Source organism: Protopterus annectens, chromosome 6.part0 (assembly GCF_019279795.1).
Source record: "Protopterus annectens isolate FY-2018-M chromosome 6.part0, PAN1.0, whole genome shotgun sequence".
Taxonomy (NCBI): domain Eukaryota; kingdom Metazoa; phylum Chordata; order Ceratodontiformes; family Protopteridae; genus Protopterus; species Protopterus annectens.
In genome coordinates, this window is record NC_056737.1 from 267800812 (window position 1) to 267821135 (window position 20324).

Genomic DNA, 20324 nt, shown 5'->3' on the forward strand with positions numbered 1-20324 from the left:
TACTATAAGGTTCAATGACACAGGTGGAAAGTTTCTGCTTCTATATGGTCAATTATTTGCATATAACACCCATCCTGCAGACCTCTGGGTTTGTTTCTGCTGATTTTTTTATATATGATTTTATTGTTTTGATAGACTGTGTCTATGGGTCTGTTACTGTTTTTTTAGCAATTTTTTTAATTTGTAGTACTTTTTCTCCATACCCTATTCCAGCTGACCACCTAGTCTCTGTGCATGACAAACCCATTTATTCTTCATAAATGGTGTGACAGCAAGTTGTAAACATAGCCATTTTCCAAACAGCCATAAAGGTGTCTCTTGTTTTCTATCCTATCCTTACCCTTAGTGGCTAATATGCATACTTACAAATAAAGTGAAAGTGGGGGGCCCACAAGATTTCAGTCATAGGTATCAGCCAAAATGCATGCAGTTAACAGCAGTAACCAAAGCAAAGGCCTGGGTGTGGGAGGGCTTTGTCAAAAATATGTAAAATTAATTTTAGGCAAATTAAAGTGGTTCTGGCACATGATCCTTTGACTCAGGAAGGGGTGGTAGGATACTACCCAGCCTGTTCTCAACAAGGGTTGAAAAACATTGACTGGGAAATGCTTCTGGAGTTGTGAAAGGACCACTTTGAGGAACTTCTGAATTTGATATGCTATCTTTTGAGGAGTCAGTGCCAGAAGCAGATGGTGGTAATGGGTCCATTTCAATAGCTGAAGTCAGTACAGATATTATATAGCTCTGCTGTGGCAAGGCTGCAAGAATGAATAATATCTGTTTGGTAATGCTGAAAGCTTATGATATTGTTGAGTTGTCATGGTTAAGACATCTTTTCAATATTGCATGGAATGTCAGGTCACAAACTGGGATAGTGGTCTCCATTTTCAAAACGACGAACAGGAGGGTGTTTTCCAGTTATGGAGTATAAAATTCCTCATTCTCTGTGAGGCAAAGATGCTGGAAAGAACAGTGTATCCAATATCACAGCATCTGATTCAGGATGGACAATTCTGATTCCTTTCTGGCCAAGGAATATGGATCTTTTTCCTTAAAAGATATTGGAAGGGTCATGGGAGTCTGACATTTCTGCCTAAGTGTCTTTTGTGACTTTGGTTAAAGCATATGACTGTGTACCATGGAATGTTTTCTGTGAAATATTACTAGATGTTGGGTTCCCAGTCCAGTGTTGCATGCGTTCAGTGCCTGTATTTCAGGACTAAGAGGTGTGTCCACATTCTCTTCACTAACTTGAATATGTTCAAGGCATGTGAAATACTCTATCAAGCAAGAGTGTTGTCTTCCCTATTGTTTATGATTTTTCAATAAAAGATGTCAAGATACAGATAAGGCCTGCAGAGTTTGCTCTTTGGGAAATGAGAGCTGCCTTGTTGTTAGCAGATAATAGTGTCCTCTTAATATCAAGAGACTGATCCCTAGAGTGTGCTGGAGTGATATGATTTACTGCTGAATGTGAAGTGTCTGGGATGAAATCATCACTTCCAAATCAGAGGCCATGGGTCTCTCCAAAAACACTGAATTGTTCTCCACATGTTGGGTGACAAATATCTTAGAATATTGTTTCCAAATGAAGTTAGAGTGGAGCAGTAAATTAACCAACAAGTGTATTTAGCAGCAACACTATAGGCAGTATACCAGACTGTGGTGGTGAAGTGAGGGAGCTGAGTTACAGGACAAAATTTTCAATTTACCAGTCAGTCTATGTCTCCATCCTCACCTACAGTCATGACTTTTAGGTAGGTACCAAAAGGATAAGATCATAAATGAAAGGGACAGAAATAAAATTACTTCAGCCGGCTGCTGAAGAAACACTCCGTGACAGAATGAAGAGTGTGAATCCAGGAAGAAGTACAGTCACTGCTCCTCCAGGTTGAGACAGGATGGCTGAAGTAGTTAAAGCACCATGTGAGAATGCCCCCTGGGCACCTCCCATGGGAACTGCAGCAGGTGCAACCCAATGGGAGAAAGCCATGGCGGTTGGAGAAAAAGCCATAGAGCAGACTCAGGACATGTCAGAGGGATTATGTCTCCCAGTCCACAGAATGACCTGATGCTGTTAGTCATACAGAAATCTGGTTTACCCTACTCAGCCTGCTAGTAAGGCTCATTTGACAAGCAGTTTATAGAACAGAGTTTTTTTTAAATATTCTGGGTAGGTTTTTGCTATGGAGAACCTGTTGTGGCTATAGAAATACTAATGGAATGTATCACTGACTGCAGGTAAACTATATGTTTATTTTACCATATGATGTTAGAGCAGAATATCTGTATATGTATACAAATGTTACTAGTTGGAAACACCACACTAAAATGGAATCTAACCAGAACACTCCTCTAGAAAAAGAAACTCATCTTAAAGTTCAAAACCAGAACTCCTACTGACACAATCAGATACTACATTAAAAAAATATTTGAACAATAAATTATTGATAAATATAAAAAATACCAAATCCTTATATAAAGTAACACAGAATGGTGGCCATAATTATCTTATCATGGCCATCAAACCACACAGCAAACATGCCAAAGAAATGAAACATAAAAAGTAAAGAAATCCAAGCAGGAAGGAACTGCCCATTCAAAACTCAACTGATGCAATAAATATAAAATAAAAGGAAAAATCTAGAAAACAAAATTAGAGTTAAATCCAATAAATACATGTAAATACATTTACATTCCTACACACCAAATCAATACGCCTAATTCAAAGGATAAACACATTAAAACAGTAAAAAAGAAAAAAAAATCCCTCCCCAGGATTCAATAACACCTACACTAAGTGTACACCGTTCTGAGTGAGTAGACAACACAGACTTAACTCACACCTTTTTCCTCCTAATTTTAGTTTTCCTATTGATATTCTTGCAGCTATAAATACTGACAGGGAATCATAAAGGTTATCACAAATAGACTACATGTACACTAGTGTAATCTTTCCGAGTGACCAGAATGCACAAAAAATGTAATAAGAATGTTTTTGAATACATATCTTGTACACTTAGTGTACACTTAGTGTAGACTTTATTGAATTTGGCCTCCTGTGTATTTACATTGCAGTAATCTGAAAACTGCAGAGTCCATCTTGTAAGCATGCCTCAAACTTCCTATAGCAATAATTTTCTCTTCCAAAGCAATTTCCTGTTTCAGATAAACCTGCAGTACACACCAATCAGCTCCCAAGCACAACAACATGACCACAAACAGTAATAAATACAGTTTCAGGCCCAAAATACAAAACTTCTCCATCTTCAGCCTTTAATATTAAAAAAAAAAATAAACACTAAAGCCCTAGCTAAAAAAATAAGGATGTGGTCTTGAAAAAAAGGCCCCTCCAAGAAAATCCCACCCCAGCCAAAAAGAAACATAAAATAAATACTTAATCTCAAGTAAAGTGGCATCACAAGACCATGATGAATTCAAACAGTACCACACTAACATGCGATTAAAAACAAAGAATATAAAAAGCAAAGTACAGACAAATGCTTAAAATAATAACAGATATCTGAAAATAATGGATAAATATATGTTTACAATATTAAAAAAATATGGAGAGAATAGCTAAATTGAATATGATTCATGTTTTGGGAGAGTAAGTATACAGTGTGTCTCTCTGGTACTTGTAGGGTAGGGTACCATTTTTGTGACTGCTCACCATTTGTTCCTTATCAACATGGAACTAGCTGCCACCAGTATGATGCATATCCCTGAATTAACTTAACTCTGTCTCTCCCCTTATAGATACATATATACTGTATATATATATATATATATATATATATATATATATATATATATATATACATGATTTACTAGCAAATATTTGAAACTTATCTTAACGATGTTAATAAGGTTTAAGGTAATGGTCAGTGGCAGCTGGTGACCTCAAGTCAAACGGGGGGGGGCTGCAGAAGACAGCTGAATGGGTAGGGCCAATGGGAAGGGGTGCAGCTAACTAGAAAGGGGTGGAGCTATGCTCAAAACCACAAAAACTGGAACATATACATACACACATATATGTTCCCTTCAGAATCTCGAACTACTGAAATCTTGAATTTCAGTAGCCCAAGACCAAAAAGGCAAAAGTGCAGAACCCCAGAAGCGTAAAATTCAAAATCCCAAAGTTCGGAGATTTTGAATTAACGGTTCTGGTGTTGCGGTGTGTGAGTGGATGGTTGTAGGTGTAGGTAAGTGTTTGTGTTTCACGGGTTTCGGGGAGAGAAGTTAGTGTGTGCCCATGTGTTTTGTTAGTGTGATGTGTGTGAGGGGAATGTAGCTTGTGTAGTGATGTTTTTGTGTGCTTGTCTCTGTAGTGCAACTTTGGAGTTAGTATATTTAAGTATATTTAAGTAGTTGCCCCCCTTGCTTGTATGTTGGGTAGGTGTTTGTGTTTGTGTATGTGTAGGGAGCTGTATGTTTGTGTCTGTGTGTGCAGTATGTTTAGTATAGTAGTCGCGATTTAAAATTTCGCACTTCTGGGATTTCGGCTTTATGGATTTTGGGCTTCATGGTCTCGAGATACTGAAATTCGAGATTTCAGTATTTCGAGATTATGAAGTTAATCTATATATATATATATATATATATATATATATATATATATATATATATATATATATACATACACACACACACACACACACACACACACACACACACACACACACACACACATATATATATATATATATATATATATATATATATATATATATACGGAAGCCTAGCCTTTCATCAAAGCAGAAACAAATCAATCTAATAATGATCATTACCTAATCATCAAAAAACTAAACATTGATCCACAAAGGACTGGGAAAAAACACACAATGTACCAAAGGAAAATGCTTGAGAGACAGAAAATTGCATAGGGGTTGACTAGAAGAACTAGGAGTATGCTGGAAATTAACCTGAGATTGGATTTCAGAGATGGAGATGAACAGAAAGAAAGCCAGCAATTTGGAATTTAATGAATAAATGTGGGATTACAAAGCATCAATTGTATTTGTGAAATATGCAGAACAAGAAAACATGGAAATATTAGACTTTTTTTGACTCTGATAAACTTGTAGAGGACTCCAAAGCATATGCCCTACTTTATGTCATTAATGTTTGGAAGAACTTTAATGAGAGGGGAAAAAGAAAAAAAGAGATAACTGTAAGTAAAACAGCTTTGTTCTCAACAGTATTTGTTTTATAAAATATGACATATTCTGCATGTCTTAAAGTAAATCTTTTTCAGTTATGTTTGTGTGTAATCGGGATACTAAAGAAAACATGTGCCCCTTTTTCCTTCTTTTTTTTTTTCTTTCTTTCTCTCTTTCTTTCTTTCTTTCTTCTTATTCAGTGTCAAGAAATGTAGGCACTGCAATGTAAAAAGAGAAGAAAACCTGGACAAAATAACATGATACAAGGAAAACTGATGTGTTTTTTCTTACTTTTGCATAGGGGAATAACTGATTAAGGCCCTCGGCTTGATTGAATAAGTTTTAAGGGGAAACAATTAAATAAAAGAACACCGAATGTAATGAATTTTTTCGTCCAGCAAATAAATGTTCAAAGTGTACCATAAGAAGCTTGTAGATGAATGCAACTGTGTATCAGGTTCTCATGTTTCTATGCAGACAAGCTGATAAAGACAGTAAAACAGAGTACTTCTTTCTTTCAAAGGTTAGGAGATAATGTTTTCTGAATGCATTCAAGTTGTTTTCTACATGTGGCTGAGGAATAAATATAAGACAATAATAGACAGCACTTATTGTTAATTAGAAGCACGGGTTGTACCATGCATCTTAGCCTGGATAATCTTCATTATAGGTCAATTCAAGCCTGCAAGTGTAACTGCCAGTCTGGGACAAGTGTTCCAATTACGAGGGTTAAACTTAATTATTTGAAGATATACATAGTTTTGTGTGTTTGTATTTAAATTAACAGTTTAATACGGTGTTCAGAGGGGATTGTTTTATTTTTGAGGGTATTTGTTAAAACAAAAAACCTTGTTAAATGTGACATAGGCTCAAATGGATATGACAAAAAACAACTGTATAAAAGATTAATCTGTCATACATTATGCATGTAACACAAAAGTTGAAACTAGACAATTAAAAAAGATGTTACACATAGCAGGTGGGAAAAATAACTTCTTATAATGACAACACTTTGCATATTATCTTTAAATGTAAATGGTCTTACAGATATATACAAAAAAGAAGAGTAGTGAACTATGTTAAAAATGCAGAGTGCAAATAGTCATGGTACTAGAAACACAACTGAAAAGAACTGGGCATGCAAATTTTTTAAAGCAAGGATTTCAGGATGGTCATTCAGTGGAAATTTTGGGACTGCCGTGGTGGTATAGCAGTAGCGTTGTTACCTCACATCAAGAGGTTCTCCCGTTTGATTCTCGGCTTGGCTTGGGAGTGCCTTCCGTGTGGAGTCTGCATGTCCTCCCCGCGGTTGGGTAGCATTCGAAAGACATGCGTGCGTAAATTGGAGCACCTTCGTTGAAGGTTGGGCATCGAGCTGGCACCTCGGCATTTCGTAAAAATCTACTGCCAATCATTAGCAGACTAGAGTTCCGCTGTGGCGACCCCTTACCGTGAAAAAGCCAAAAGACAAACAACAACAACATTCAGTGGAAATTCTGGGACAAAGGAAAAACAGAGTACTTATAGTAATATCAAGAAGAGAGAAAACAGATAATAATGGCAGATTTGTAGTAGTAAATGGGCTACTGGCAAGGGAGGAGTATTATAATGGCATGTATTTATATATCAGCTACAACTGCCACAATGGAGTTTAAGAAAATTCTGGGAGAAATAATCAGCTTTCAGCAGGGAATATTACTTATAGGTGGGGACTGGAATTTGATTTTCAACAATGAGGATGTATCTGAAGGGTCTAGAAGGGAAAATATAACAAAAGGGGTAGATTTTTGCAGAAATTCATGAAAACATTTGGTATGGAAGACATGAATTCAGTAGAAGGAATTTGGAGAGAATTTACATTGTATTTGCCAAGGTACAAAAAGTTCCCAGGTTTAGATGATATTACTGTGGAAGTTTGGGAGCTAGGAGGGAAGAAAGTGATAAAGATCTAGAAGGTTTTGTTTAACAGTATTTCCTGAAAGAAATTGTTGGCAGCTGTAATACCTAAAGATAGCAAAGACCCATCAGATCCAGCTTCATATAGACCAATTTCAATTCCAAACCATGATTATAAATTGTTTATGCCTATAATGGCTAAAGGAATGGCAAATGCAATGCCAACATTGATAGATATTGATCGATGTGGTTTTGTGGAGAGGAGGCAAACATTTCACAACATTTATGGAATGATGATCTGGAGAGAATGATAATGTAAAAAATACCACTGTTGTTGTTGGGTTTTAATGAAGAGAAAGCATTTGGCAGAGTAAGCTAGGATTTTATGACTAAGACAATGGAAGCATTTGCATTCCATGATAAAATTATAAGGCTGATTAGGGGGATATATGAGGGATTGGAGGCAAAAATTAAAGTTGGGGAGTTCCTCTCTGATAAGTTGTGTTTGAGCAGAGGAACTAGGCAAGGGTGTTCTCTTTCCCCTTTTTTTACTTGCAGATGTTATTATTTTGTACCTGATATAACTAGAAAAAGGTCATTTTTGTGTTGTGTATCATTATGAGACAGTTTTTTTTTGCCATACAAAATTAATGAAGATAAAACAAAAGCAACAGCTGTAAACTATGTATACACACAAATTAGTTCAGCAATACCCATAATTATGAGGGCATGATAAAATGAGGTACTTAGGAGTATGGATTAATAAGGATTCTGTTATGGCAGCTAAGGATATGTGGGAGGAGACTAAACAAAAGATAATACAAAAACTCACAAAACTAGAAGTCCTATTTTATGGATATGGATAGCAAAGATACAAGCTGGGAAAATGTTTTTAGTCCCTTTAGTTTTATACACAGGTCAGGGATATTTTTATCAATCAGAGGAGACATTGTGTATAGCGATTAGTAATAGCTGAAAAATTTTACCGGGAGGGGAAGAGGGCAAGAGTCAAGTGGGATAAGTTGATCCTTCCAATATAACAAGGTGGTTTGAGATTACCTGATTTGAAGGGGTATTTCAGAGCTACACAGTTAAGGTTCCTATATATAGCACAAGCAAAAACTATAATTCAAAATGGAAAAGGGTGCTGATGAAATGAGAGGGAGCTCAAGAAACAGGGGGAGACTGTGATTTTTCTCCTTAAGGAGAATAACAATAACCACACAGAATATTATATCCATAAAGTAGCAGAAACCATTCTAAGAAGCAAGCCAACAAGGGAATAGAAAAGGAGATTCTGCTGATAGGGATGACTGCCATTAGGGGTATAGACAATAGGCAAGAGGGGCTGGAATTTACTGGAGAAAACCTGCAAAGAAACCAAGATATTGGGTACAAATAATTAGATATGGAAAGTTAATAGAAAGAGAAGATGCCAAGAATTAATTTGGACTGCAGACAAGAGATTGCCTTCCCTATCAATGATTGACATCAGAGTATAAGCAAATAGAAAGGTATATTGGGATCTTAAGTGAAAGTCTTGCACTAGTACAGTTTTTAGTAGATTCTAGAACAGAAGCTGCTGTTAGAAAGGAATAATTAGTAGGCTATATAAAATACTGCATGATAACTATAGGAATTAGAGAAGGTTAGAAAGGACTGGGGGAAGAAATTGGAAAAGCAATTCACAAAGAAACAATGGGATGATATATGCATGGCTCTCAAATATACAACAAAGTCTAGAAGATTTAGGATCTTTACTTCTAAATGTTTGCATAGGTGTTTTTATACCCCAAGCAGATTCCAGAGTTTTTCCTCAAGTAGATTAGAAATGTTAGAGGTGTGATAGGAAAAAAAGAGATAATTGTGAACATATTTTTTGGGAGTGTAATGAGTTGGCAGACTTAAAAAATTCCTTGCAGACTACTCTATTGGAAAAACTGGGTGAGCAAACTGGTGTAACTAATGAAATTAATGTTTTTGAGCTGTGGTACAGAATCAGAATTGCCTAGATATAATAAGGCCTTGCTGAGTTTAATTCTGGTGGCTGGCAAAAAAATCAATTACTAGAAAATGGAAATCAAAGCCTCAAGCAACTGTACTAGGAGTAGTGAATGTAGTAACAGGGATAAATGAACTAGAAGTGAGATCTTTAGAAAAAGGTAGGAGGAAATTACACAGAAAAAAAGTAAATGTGGGAGCAATACAAGCATAATAATGTTTTGGAGGAGGAACGAAGTTTAAGGAAAGGCAGGAATTGAATAAACTATTTATCTTATTTATTTATTTATTTATTTATTTATTTATTTAATGACATTTAATTACCATGAAAGTCTGAATGGGGAGGAGCCCATTTTCAGTGGAGGCCTGAGGAGAAAATCTTCAATATATTACAAAATATTTTAAGAATAATAATTTTGCAGTCTTTAAGATTAATCCAAAAAACAAATACAGTTTAAATAATTACACCAAATTAATAATAATATGAAAACAATGGTTAAGAACAGATACATTTTATATGACAATGATTTTACAGATAAATTTTAGCCAGTTTATAGAGAAATTAAAGGCAAGTTAGTATAATACAAACAATGCAGGTGTATGGTATATTTAGAGAGAAAGTTGTGTTACAGAAATTGATAGAATAAGGAATGAAAGAAGTGAGTGAAGAAGGGAATATAAGGAGATGTAGGCTATGAACAGGTATTTGCTTACATTTAGGGATAGAGTTTATCCTAGGGTTGAGCAAGAGCACAGTCAGCTTTTCACTAGGACGTCTTTCAGAATGGTTTTGAATGATGGTAGGAGGGGGTTTGACCTGATGGAAAGATATACAGAGTTCCAGGCCTTAGTAATATGGTATGACAATACCAAGCAGATATGATAAGTTAGTGGACAGACAGGAGTTTTTGGTCATTGGATTGTAATGACGAACTAGGGACATAGTCATATAGTGCTGAACAAGCAGATGGTTTCTGGATTATTTTATAGGTAGTAAGAAGCTGTGTATGTGTTAGCTGATGGGGCAGTTCTAACCAATTTAGGCTTTTTAGTGCTATACAGTTGTAGGTTATGGAAGGAGTATTTGCTGCAAATTTAGCAACTTTGTTATAGCATTGTTCGAGTTTTGATTTTTTTGTGATGCCTGAAGGTTTGTAAGGATAGGAGCACCATAAAGAAGTCTGGGGAGGAGATAAGTAGTGGTAAGTATAGCTTTAGTTGCATTTGGTGAGAATGTTTTTGATGCTATAAAGCATCCCTAGTTTTTATGAGTTTTTCTTATGCAATTTTGTATATGCAGGTCAAACTTAAGATCATCATCTACTCTCATTCCTGATAATTTGCTGTGAGAAGTGACTTCAATGGTTGCATTATCAAGAGAGAAGACTTTAAATTTTGTTTTTCCATGGGAGAGAAATTTGGGGAAACAGTTAATTTTTTTTTGTTTTGTTTTGGGGTTTTTTTCTGTTTTTTTAGGGTTGAGCATAAGTTCTAAGTTACAAAGCCATGTTTCAGTTTCTGTTAAAGCTTCTGGAGTAATTTTTTTGAGGTGTGCCACATTGTCATGTTGTCAGATGTGCAAATGAGTATGGAGACATCTGCGTACTATTAGGGAGGCCTGTTGTGTGGATGTGTGGAGGGCATTCGTGAGAATGTTAAAGAGGAGGAGACCAAGGATAGATCCTTTTGGTACACAAGTGGTGACTCAGAGGTATGGACAGAGTGTGAAGTGCCATTTTACTGGCTGATACCTATGAGATATGTCACTTTTGAACCATAGATGGGTGGGCTGATGGAGACCTAAGGGAAACATTTGAAGAAGAAGTTTGCTGTGACAAACTATGTCAAAAGTTTTAGACAAGCCTAGAAATAAATAAGAGGGGATTAGTTTGCCGTTATCTCTAGCTTTTTTACAGTATCAATGTAGGTTAGAAGTACAGTGTTAGCAATAGGAGAATGACAAAAGCCATGTTGTGTGGGGGATAGGAGTTCTTACTGCAGGAGAAAGTTTATCAAATGTTTTTAATACATTTTTCAAGTATTTTGGAAAGGGGGATACGATTGCTATTGGTTTAAAGTTAATAATGTATGTTGAATTTCCTAACCATTTGTCAGATTATAACAGAGAGTAATCAGTTTATAGCCAGTACAAAGCAATTAGCAGAGAAGTACAAAGTAGAACAGCTTTTCTTTCATTTACTGAATGCAGACACCTGTCAGTCAGGAAGTCTAAGTAACTGGCATATACAGTGTAATTTACTGGTCAAGAGAAAGGACAAATTATAACAGAGAATAATCAGTTTATAGCCTATAGAAAACAATTAACAGAGAGAAACAAAATAGAACAGGTTTCTTTCATTTTCTGAATGCAGAAAACTGTCAGCCAGGAAGACTAAGTAACTGGCATCTACAGTATAATCTACGGGTCAAGAGAAAGTACCATAATCAACTTAGTAAGTGGTTCTTGGAGTGGATGCTAAAAAGTAACAGCAATGTAACTTTTGACTGACAATGATTGTATAGATAACAATCGATGTATAATGCTTGCAACTGAAAATATGTCAATATGATTTATTTTAATTTATGTAAATGTATGGCTGTTTATGTCATAAGTGATAATTCAATACAGATGTTTCTTGTTTAACAAAAAAAAGCTCCATTTACATAGCTGTTTATACTGGCAATGAATGCTTCTTTGCCTATGCATCACAGGTATGTTGGCTTGTATAAGTGGTACCACTGTCCAAGTCCACATGGCATATCTTTGACCATGCCTCTTGCAGGATGTCCACAGGGCCACATTGTTACACACATACACACACAAACACACACACACACACACACACACACACACACACACACAGCCCACTACATCCAACTTTCTCAAATATAGACTCAACCTGACTCCTTCCAACCTTGTCCATGGGGGTATATTGAAATACTTGCATGAACATCATACAACAGGGATATTAATTTATTTATTTTATTTATTTAAGTTTGATGACCGGGGAAGTCCACTGCGCCATAAAGAGCCCGTTTTCAGTGGAAGCCCGGCCAGAAAAGCTCCAAATATTGTAAGTTACATATTACATGTTACAAAAGAATAACAAAGATTTGTACAGAACAATTAAATTAAAAAAAAATACAGAAATATAATACATTATGTAATAAGCTTTTAGTGAGTTAACATTTAAACAAAAGGTTACTAGCCCTTTTGGAGGTTGGGTAAACTGAATATTTGCAGAAAAAGACATTTTTGTCAAATAAGCTCTTTGTAAGTAAACATTAAACAAGTAGTATCTGATCTTGTTTGATGTTAGAAGCTAAGCAGGGTTGGGTTAGTAATTGGATGGGAGACCACCTGAGCATATCACGTGATGAAGTTTTCTAATGCGTTTATGTACCCAGGCAGTCTTATACCTGGCATAGTATCATACTTGCAGCTGTTTAGTATACCAGTAGGTACCAGCACGAGTGGTTATCATGTCTTTTTTTTTTTTGTATGTTCTTTTCCCTCTTTTTGTAGCTACCCTTTTTACATATTATAATTGGTGGTTGTTAGACAGACACTTGAGCTTTAGATTTCAAATCCTTCAGAAAATGCATGCTAATGCAGTTATTATGGCAACTTTCTAAGTGTATAAGAACAACATTTAAATTTTGTCCCAGATCCTGGTTATTTGTCTTACTGTTATCTCTGGCTTTGTTCAGATTTCTTGTGCTAAGAGTTGAAAGGTATCAGTCACCATTCAGCAATTGGTCACAGCCTTCTGCCTCCAGGACACCATCTGCCTTCAGGCCTGCCACCTAATTGGGTACAGTAGGGAGACAACCTGAGGGCATCCCCAGTGGCCTCTGGTGGTCATTCTTCAGTGGAGAGTGCTGTTGTTCCTTTCAGCAATGGTGCCAGGAGGCACAATTTGTCAAATTTGTCACCCAGTCAGTAGAATTGGTGGAACATTTGGTAAACCTATAGCTTGAATATCTCATTGATAGCTTGGAGAGGATACTCATGCAACTTACAGAATGTTACTGCCATCACCCAACACCTCTGGCAGTAGCAAGCAGTCATCACCCAACACCTCTGGCATGGCCCATGGGGATAGGTCAGTCACTACAGACTCAGAAATGCCAGTAAAAACTTTTACTCTTACCAAGCTTTCCAGATTTCTGCCTTCATTAGTGTTTTTTAACAATCCAAAAACATCAGTTACTTAAATACCATATTCAAATTTCAGCACAAAACACAACCTCCAAACAGAACACAAAATTAAGTATAGCAAAAAATTTAGAATATATATATATATATATATATATATATATATATATATATATATATATATATATATATTTAATACATATTCTTTTAAATTCAGCATTAGAAAACGTCATCACTTGATATTCTCAGGTGTTCTCCCACCCAGTTACTAACCCAACCCTGCTTAGCTTCTAACATCAAACAAGATCAGATTTAGTCAATTTAGTACAACTATTTAAGCAGATTCTGACACAGTGTAAGATATATTTCAGCTTATTTTGTTTCTGCTTCAAAACTGGTTTTAAACTAATGGCTGAATTAATACGGGGTTCATAGTCGACCTGTAGCCATAAAATCCATTTGTATTCAATGGTTTCTAGTTTGTTATTAAGCTGCATGGCCTAAAAGCTCTAGAGGTGGCAATTTTAATAACAAACTAGAAACCATTAAATACGAATGGAGAGAAAAAGGCAGCTTATAATTATAGTTCTGGCACTGTCTACACACTCAGTTTGAAATCTGTAATACATATTGCTTCTCCATTCATACACATTAAAATGATCAAAAACATAATTTGGGACAAGCATTGTTGAAATAAGTGCAGATTTAAAACCACTGCCAAAATAAATAATGTTCTTCAACAAGCATAGCCTCTGTATTTTACTCCACTTTTAAACTTTGTTTTACTTAATTAACATTATCCAATTACACAAAGCCTCTGCCAATACATGATCAGACCGATCCACTCAATGTTTCAAAAATGGGACAATAATTTTACTTGCCTGTAACAACAGAAACTCCCAAGTTTCCTACTTACCACAATTACCCCATTGCTGTAAACTTCTCCAGGGGGTTCATTGCTACAAGGAAGAAAAGTATTGTATTAGCATTTTAAAATTACTTGTAAATCTATTTACTTGTATGTTTTTTATTTGTGAGTTGTAGTTCAAATGTAGTACATTTATTGTATTGGGCCATTTTGTCATCCAACCATGATCCCATGAGTCCTTTCAATTGATTGGGCTGAAACCTAAAATATTAATTCATATGGAAGGAAGACTCCACACAAACACAACTGCAGGGTGTTTTACCTTTTTTTACTCCATTTAACAAACTCCAAGGTCATAAAACCCTGGGGTAAGTTACAAATTTGCAGCAACCAGAATGAAGAAAAAAACACCTACAATTCTTAGATTGGAAAAAAGTGAGCATTTAAAATGTTTCATACAAGTAGATACATTTTCAGAATTTCAGACATATTAATTCACATATATGATTGTATTCATGCTTAAACCACTAAAATCAATATCTGTAATTAATGTTTCATACAAGTAGATACATTTTCAGAATTTCAGACATTTTAATTCACATATATGATTGTATTCATGCTTAAACCACTAAAATCAATATCTGCAATCACCTTGTCAGTTTCTTAGTCTGCCTTTCAAAACAGCTGACTACTTCTTCTTCTTTCAGCTGCTCCCATCAGGGGTCGCCACAGCAGATCAGCTGTTTCCATTTCTTCCTGTCCTCTGCATCTTGCTCTGTCACACCAACCACGTGCATGTCCTCTCTCACCACATCCATAAACCTTATCTTAGGCCTTCCTCTTTTCCTGTTACCTGGCAGCTTCATCCTTAGCATCTATTTCCCAATATACTCTGCATCCCTCCTCAGCACATATCCAAACCAAAGTAATCTTGCCTCTCTGTCTTTGTCTCCAAACCTTCCAACCTGGGCTGACCCTCTAATATACTTATTCCTAATCCTGTCCATCCTCATCACACCCAGTACAAATCTTAACATCTTCAACTCTGCCACGTCAAGCTCTGACAACTGCCTTTTTGTCAATGCCACTGTCTCCAACCCATATAACATTGCTGGTCTCACTACCCTCTTGTAGACCTTCCCTTTCACTCTTACTGGTACTCGTCTGTCACAAATCACTCCTGACACTCTTCTCCACCCACTCCATTCTGCCTGTACTCTCTTCTTCACCTCTCTTCCACACTCACCATTACTCTGAACTGTTGATCCCAATTATTTAAACTCATCCACCTTCGCCACCTCTACTCCCTGCATCCTCACCATTCCTCTATCCTCCCTCTCAGTCACACACATATATTCTGTCTTAGTCCTGCTGACTTTCATTATTCTTCTCTCTAGAGCATATCCCCACCTCTCCAGGGTCTCCTCCACCTGTTCCCTACTCTCACTACAGATCACAATGTCATCTGCAAACATCATAGTCCACAGGGACTCCTGTCTGATCTCGTCTGTCAACCTGTCCATCACCATTACAAATAAGAGAGGGCTCAGAGCTGAACCTTGATGTGATCCCACCTCCGCCTTAAACACATCTGTCACTCCCACCGCAGATCTCACTGTTGTCTCACTACCCTCATACATATCCTGTACCACTCTTACATACTTCTCGGACACTCCCGACTTCCTCATACAATACCACAACTCCTCTCTAGGCACCCTGTCATATGCTTTCTCTAAATCAACAAAGACACAATGCAACTCCTTCTGACATTCTCTGTACTTCTCCATCAACACTCTCAGAGCAAACATCGCATCTGTAGTGCTCTTTCCCCGGCATGAAACCATACTGCTGATCACTAATCATCACCTCCCTTCTTAACCTAGCTTCCACTACTCTTTCCCATAACTTCATGCTGTGACTGATCAATTTAATCCCTCTGTAGTTACTATAGCTCTGCACATTACCCTTATTCTTAAAAATTGGTACCAAAACACTTTTTCTCCATTCCTCAGGCATCCTCTCACTTTCCAAGATTTCATTAAACAATCTAGTTAAAAACTCCACTGCCATTTCACCTAAACACCTCCATGCTTCCACAGGTATGTCATCTGGACCAACAGCCTTTCCGTTCTTCATCCTCTTCATAGCTAAACTTACTTCCTCCTTGCTAATCCACTGCACTTCATGATTCACTATCTGCACATCATCCAACCCTCTCTCCCTCTCATTCTCTTCATTCATCAGCCCCTCAAAGTACTCTTTCCATCTGCTCAACACACTCTTCTCACTTGTGAGTACATTTCCCTCATTATCCTTTATCACCCTTACCTGCTGCACATCTTTACTAGCTCGGTCCCTCTGTCTAGCCAATTGGTACAGGTCCTTTTCTCCCTCCTTAGTGTCCAACCTTTTATACAACTCGTCATATGCCTTATCCTTAGCCTTCACCACCTCTCTCTTTGCCATGCACCACATCTCCTTATACTCTTGTCTACTTTCTTCATCTCTCTGACAATCCCACTTCTTCTTCGCCAACCTCTTTCTCTGTATACTCTCCTGTACTTCTTCATTCCACCACCAGGTCTCCTTGTCCTCCTTTCTCTTTCCAGATGTCACACCAAGCACCTTTCTAGCCATCTCTCTTACTAGCTCTGCTGTAGTTACCCAGCTATGCGGTAACTCTTCATTGCCACCCAGTGCCTGTCTTAACTCTTCCCTAAACATCACCTCACAATTACCATTTTTCAATTTCCACCATTTCATCCTTGGTGCTGCCCTCACACTCATCCTCCTCTACTTGATCACCAATGTCATCCTACAAACCACCATCCTATGCTGCCTAACTACACTTTCCCCTGCCACCACTTTACAGTCTCCAATCTCCTTCAGACTAGCCCTTCTACATAAGATATAATCCACCTGTGTGCATCTTCCTCCACTCTTGTATGTCACCCTATGCTCCTCCCTCTTGTTAAAATATGTATTCAACACAGCCATGTCCATCCTTTTCACAAAATCAACTACCATCTGACCTTCTGAATTCCTTTGCTTAACACCATACCTACCCATCTGTTCCCTTCATCAACATGCCCATTGAAATCTGCTCCAATCACCAGTCTCTCACCCTTGGGTACAGTCATCACCACTTCATCCAACTCACTCCAAAATTTTTCTTTCTCATCCATCGCACACCCAACTTGTGGAGCATATGCACTAACAACATTCATCATTACACCATCAATTTCCAGCTTCATAAACATCACTCTATCTGACACTCTTTTCACCTCCAAAACACTCTTAGCATACTGTTCCTTCAGGATAATGCCTATGCCATTTCTCCTCCCATCCACACCATGATAAAACAATTTGAACCCGCCTCTGATCAAAACAGCTGACACTGGGTGGAATTAGAAAGTTGTGGTGTAAGACTGGAAGCTAGATATCTAGTACCCAGAACTCAGGACAAAACTGAGTTTCATTCACAAAATGCAGATACAGGGGGATTGAAAGACAAAAGCAGGGAAGTTTCAGAGCTGCACTACATAATGCAAACCCAACGGTAGTTCAAAAAGTATCCCACTGACATTACTGTCACATGAATGATTTAGATACAGCATCTAATATCTGCCAGCGTACAGTCCATGGGCTACAGTGTGAAATGAATTGTGTATTGAGCAACAGCTGGGTACAGTGCTCATTTCACTGGCTCACTGATTATCAGTGGGAGAGAAAGTGTATTCAGGGATGTGACAGCATGTAGGGTGCAAAGCAGTAATGATTTATGCACAGTTAGAGATAGTGCAGGAAGCATTGGGGAGGAGGTTTATCTGTAAGGGCTGCACAGTGCAACATGTTAACTAATGCAAGAATTTCTGGGGGGTTACATTGTTTAAAACAGTATTCAGTGTCACAAGCTATATGTATGTGTGCTAGATAGTGCATAAAGTACTTGTGGGAGTTGTATTATTTAAAGGTTTCACAGTGTCATGGAAGTGCTTGAAGAGGGAGGGTTCCTACATGCTAATGGTGCAGAATACAGCATCATTGCACACACTAAGGAACATGCCCTGGGGTATACTGAGGGCACAAAGCAGGGTAGCAACATAAACTCTACACTGATATGGTGCATGCATACACAACCAGCCATATGAGACCAGACTACATAACATTCCGTACATGAGATGCCTATTCATAGTGCACACCAGTGCTGCTAGAATCAGTGTGCAGTAATGAGCAATGCAAGTCAAAAAGTAAATAAACTGAATTACAGGTATTATCCACTTCTGCACATTACTGCTCATATGCATCTCATCTGGACTTCATACATTAACTGGTGTCACAAAAATACAGATCTCACCATATTATAGGGCTGAACTGCCTTGTAATTAAGTGAGCCCCACCATCTGGTACTTGCAGGAGTGGTTAGGGTGCTGCTGTGCTACTCTGCAAGTGGCAACTGTATAAAGATGGCATCACAAAATATTACAGCAGCAAATTATACTTACACCTACTACAGCAACTTTATAAACAGATGCTACACTGATACTGTAGACATCTTTGCAATGTATCTATCTTTGACTTGCATTAGCACTCTTATTCAAGCAGTATAGCTCATTTGTATATGTACTGAACAACAGCTATGTACTTGGTGGATGATAGCATACTGCATCTGCTAATCCTACGGTTGCTGGCCTACTTCTTTTACCTCTTTGTGCACTTATTTTATACCTGATAAAACCAGAAAAAGGACATTTCAGTGTGGTGGAGCATTATGAGACAGTTTTTTTGGCATACAAAATTAAGAAAGATAAAACAAAAGCAAGTGTTTAGCCACATATTGCATCTTCTTTTTGTTGAGATCATGGAACCTAGGGGGGTTAAATACATTTTCTCTTAATGCTCAGGGTTAAGTCATCTTGGAGTTAAGAGCAGACAGTCAGAGATGTATGGTGTGAATTGTTTTCATTTTAGTCATAGTAACTTTGGTTAGTTACTATGAATCCATTTATATAAGAGAAACGAGGCATGGGTAAATGTAAAAGAAAAAGGCAGATTCTAAAATGACATGGATATGTACCCATGCACTTTGATTGAGAGATTGTTATGTTTTTAAAGAATAAAGTCTTATTTTATTGGAATTTTGTGAGAAGATAAAGAATTTTTACAGTCCTGTTACAGTACTTGCATGTGCATGGTATGATAAAATAATCTTTGGCTGGTCATTACACATTCCTATTAGCACTTAATTTTATTTGTACTTAATTTAACTCTAATACAACATAAGTGAACTATATTTTCTCATTCTGTTATAATCTTGTCATGGCACCTGTGATTATAATCCAACACTGATGTCAAAAGTCTGTGATAGTTTAACATAGACAACGCAATAATATACTATTTCACTCTTTGTAGGTAATTGTAAAGGCTGCAGATAAGCCAAGGAGATCATGAAGCAAGAAGGATAGCTGCTCCCAAAAGCTATAGGCTCTGAATCAACTAAAAGATCCTGAATGATCGGCAAACTTTAGTCAAATATCCATTTTCAGAGTCAGTCATTTTTAAGAAAACTTATTGATTTAATATATCTACAATATGTACACAAAAAGGAAGAAATTCAATATCACGTACTGTTATACAATATTAGGAATACATCGAATCATCAAGGTAATCTTATACAATTAACACATTAAGAGCCTGGCTATTTCAATAGCAACATGTCAAGGCTATATCAACCACTATAGTCTTAGTTTGATTTATAAATCTTATTCTGAGCACTTTTTTTTCAATTTTACATAGTATTGCTGTTAAACTTAAAAACTCTATGAACACAGGAACAGAGTTTGACTTCCAATTTTTTCTAATAACTTTTTTAGCAGCTGTGAAAAGGCTCCAAAATATTTTTTGTTGTTTGGCTTTTACAGACACAGAAATTGAAACATTCATTAGCATTACTGATCTAGTTAAAGAACAACTATAAGACCATAACCCCTTAAAAACATACTTATCTCTTCCTGATACACACTTATTTTTTTCACAATCCATAAACATTCATCTCCAAACAACTTTTACATCTTTACTACATCTCCAACAAACTGAAGAAGTAATTTTACTAAACATATAGATTTTACAGGGAGTAACAAACATCCTATGTATATATTTTTCCAATAAAAACTTTCCAGTATAAACTTGAGCATGTGGCACAGTGGTGCAGTGGTTAGTATTGCCACCTCACAGCAAG

General features: G+C 36.9%; 1 protein-coding gene across 1 annotated transcript in view; it reads right to left on the reverse strand.

Annotated features, from left to right (window-relative positions):
• LOC122804254 (cytosolic phospholipase A2 zeta-like) overlaps positions 1 to 20324 on the reverse strand; it is a 1019603-nt gene that overhangs the window by 820894 nt on the left and 178385 nt on the right. Inside the window, exon 6 of the mRNA XM_044074015.1 lies at positions 14135 to 14177. Within this exon, the coding sequence (XP_043929950.1) occupies positions 14135 to 14177 (43 nt within the window). The remainder of the gene's footprint in view (positions 1 to 14134; positions 14178 to 20324) is intronic.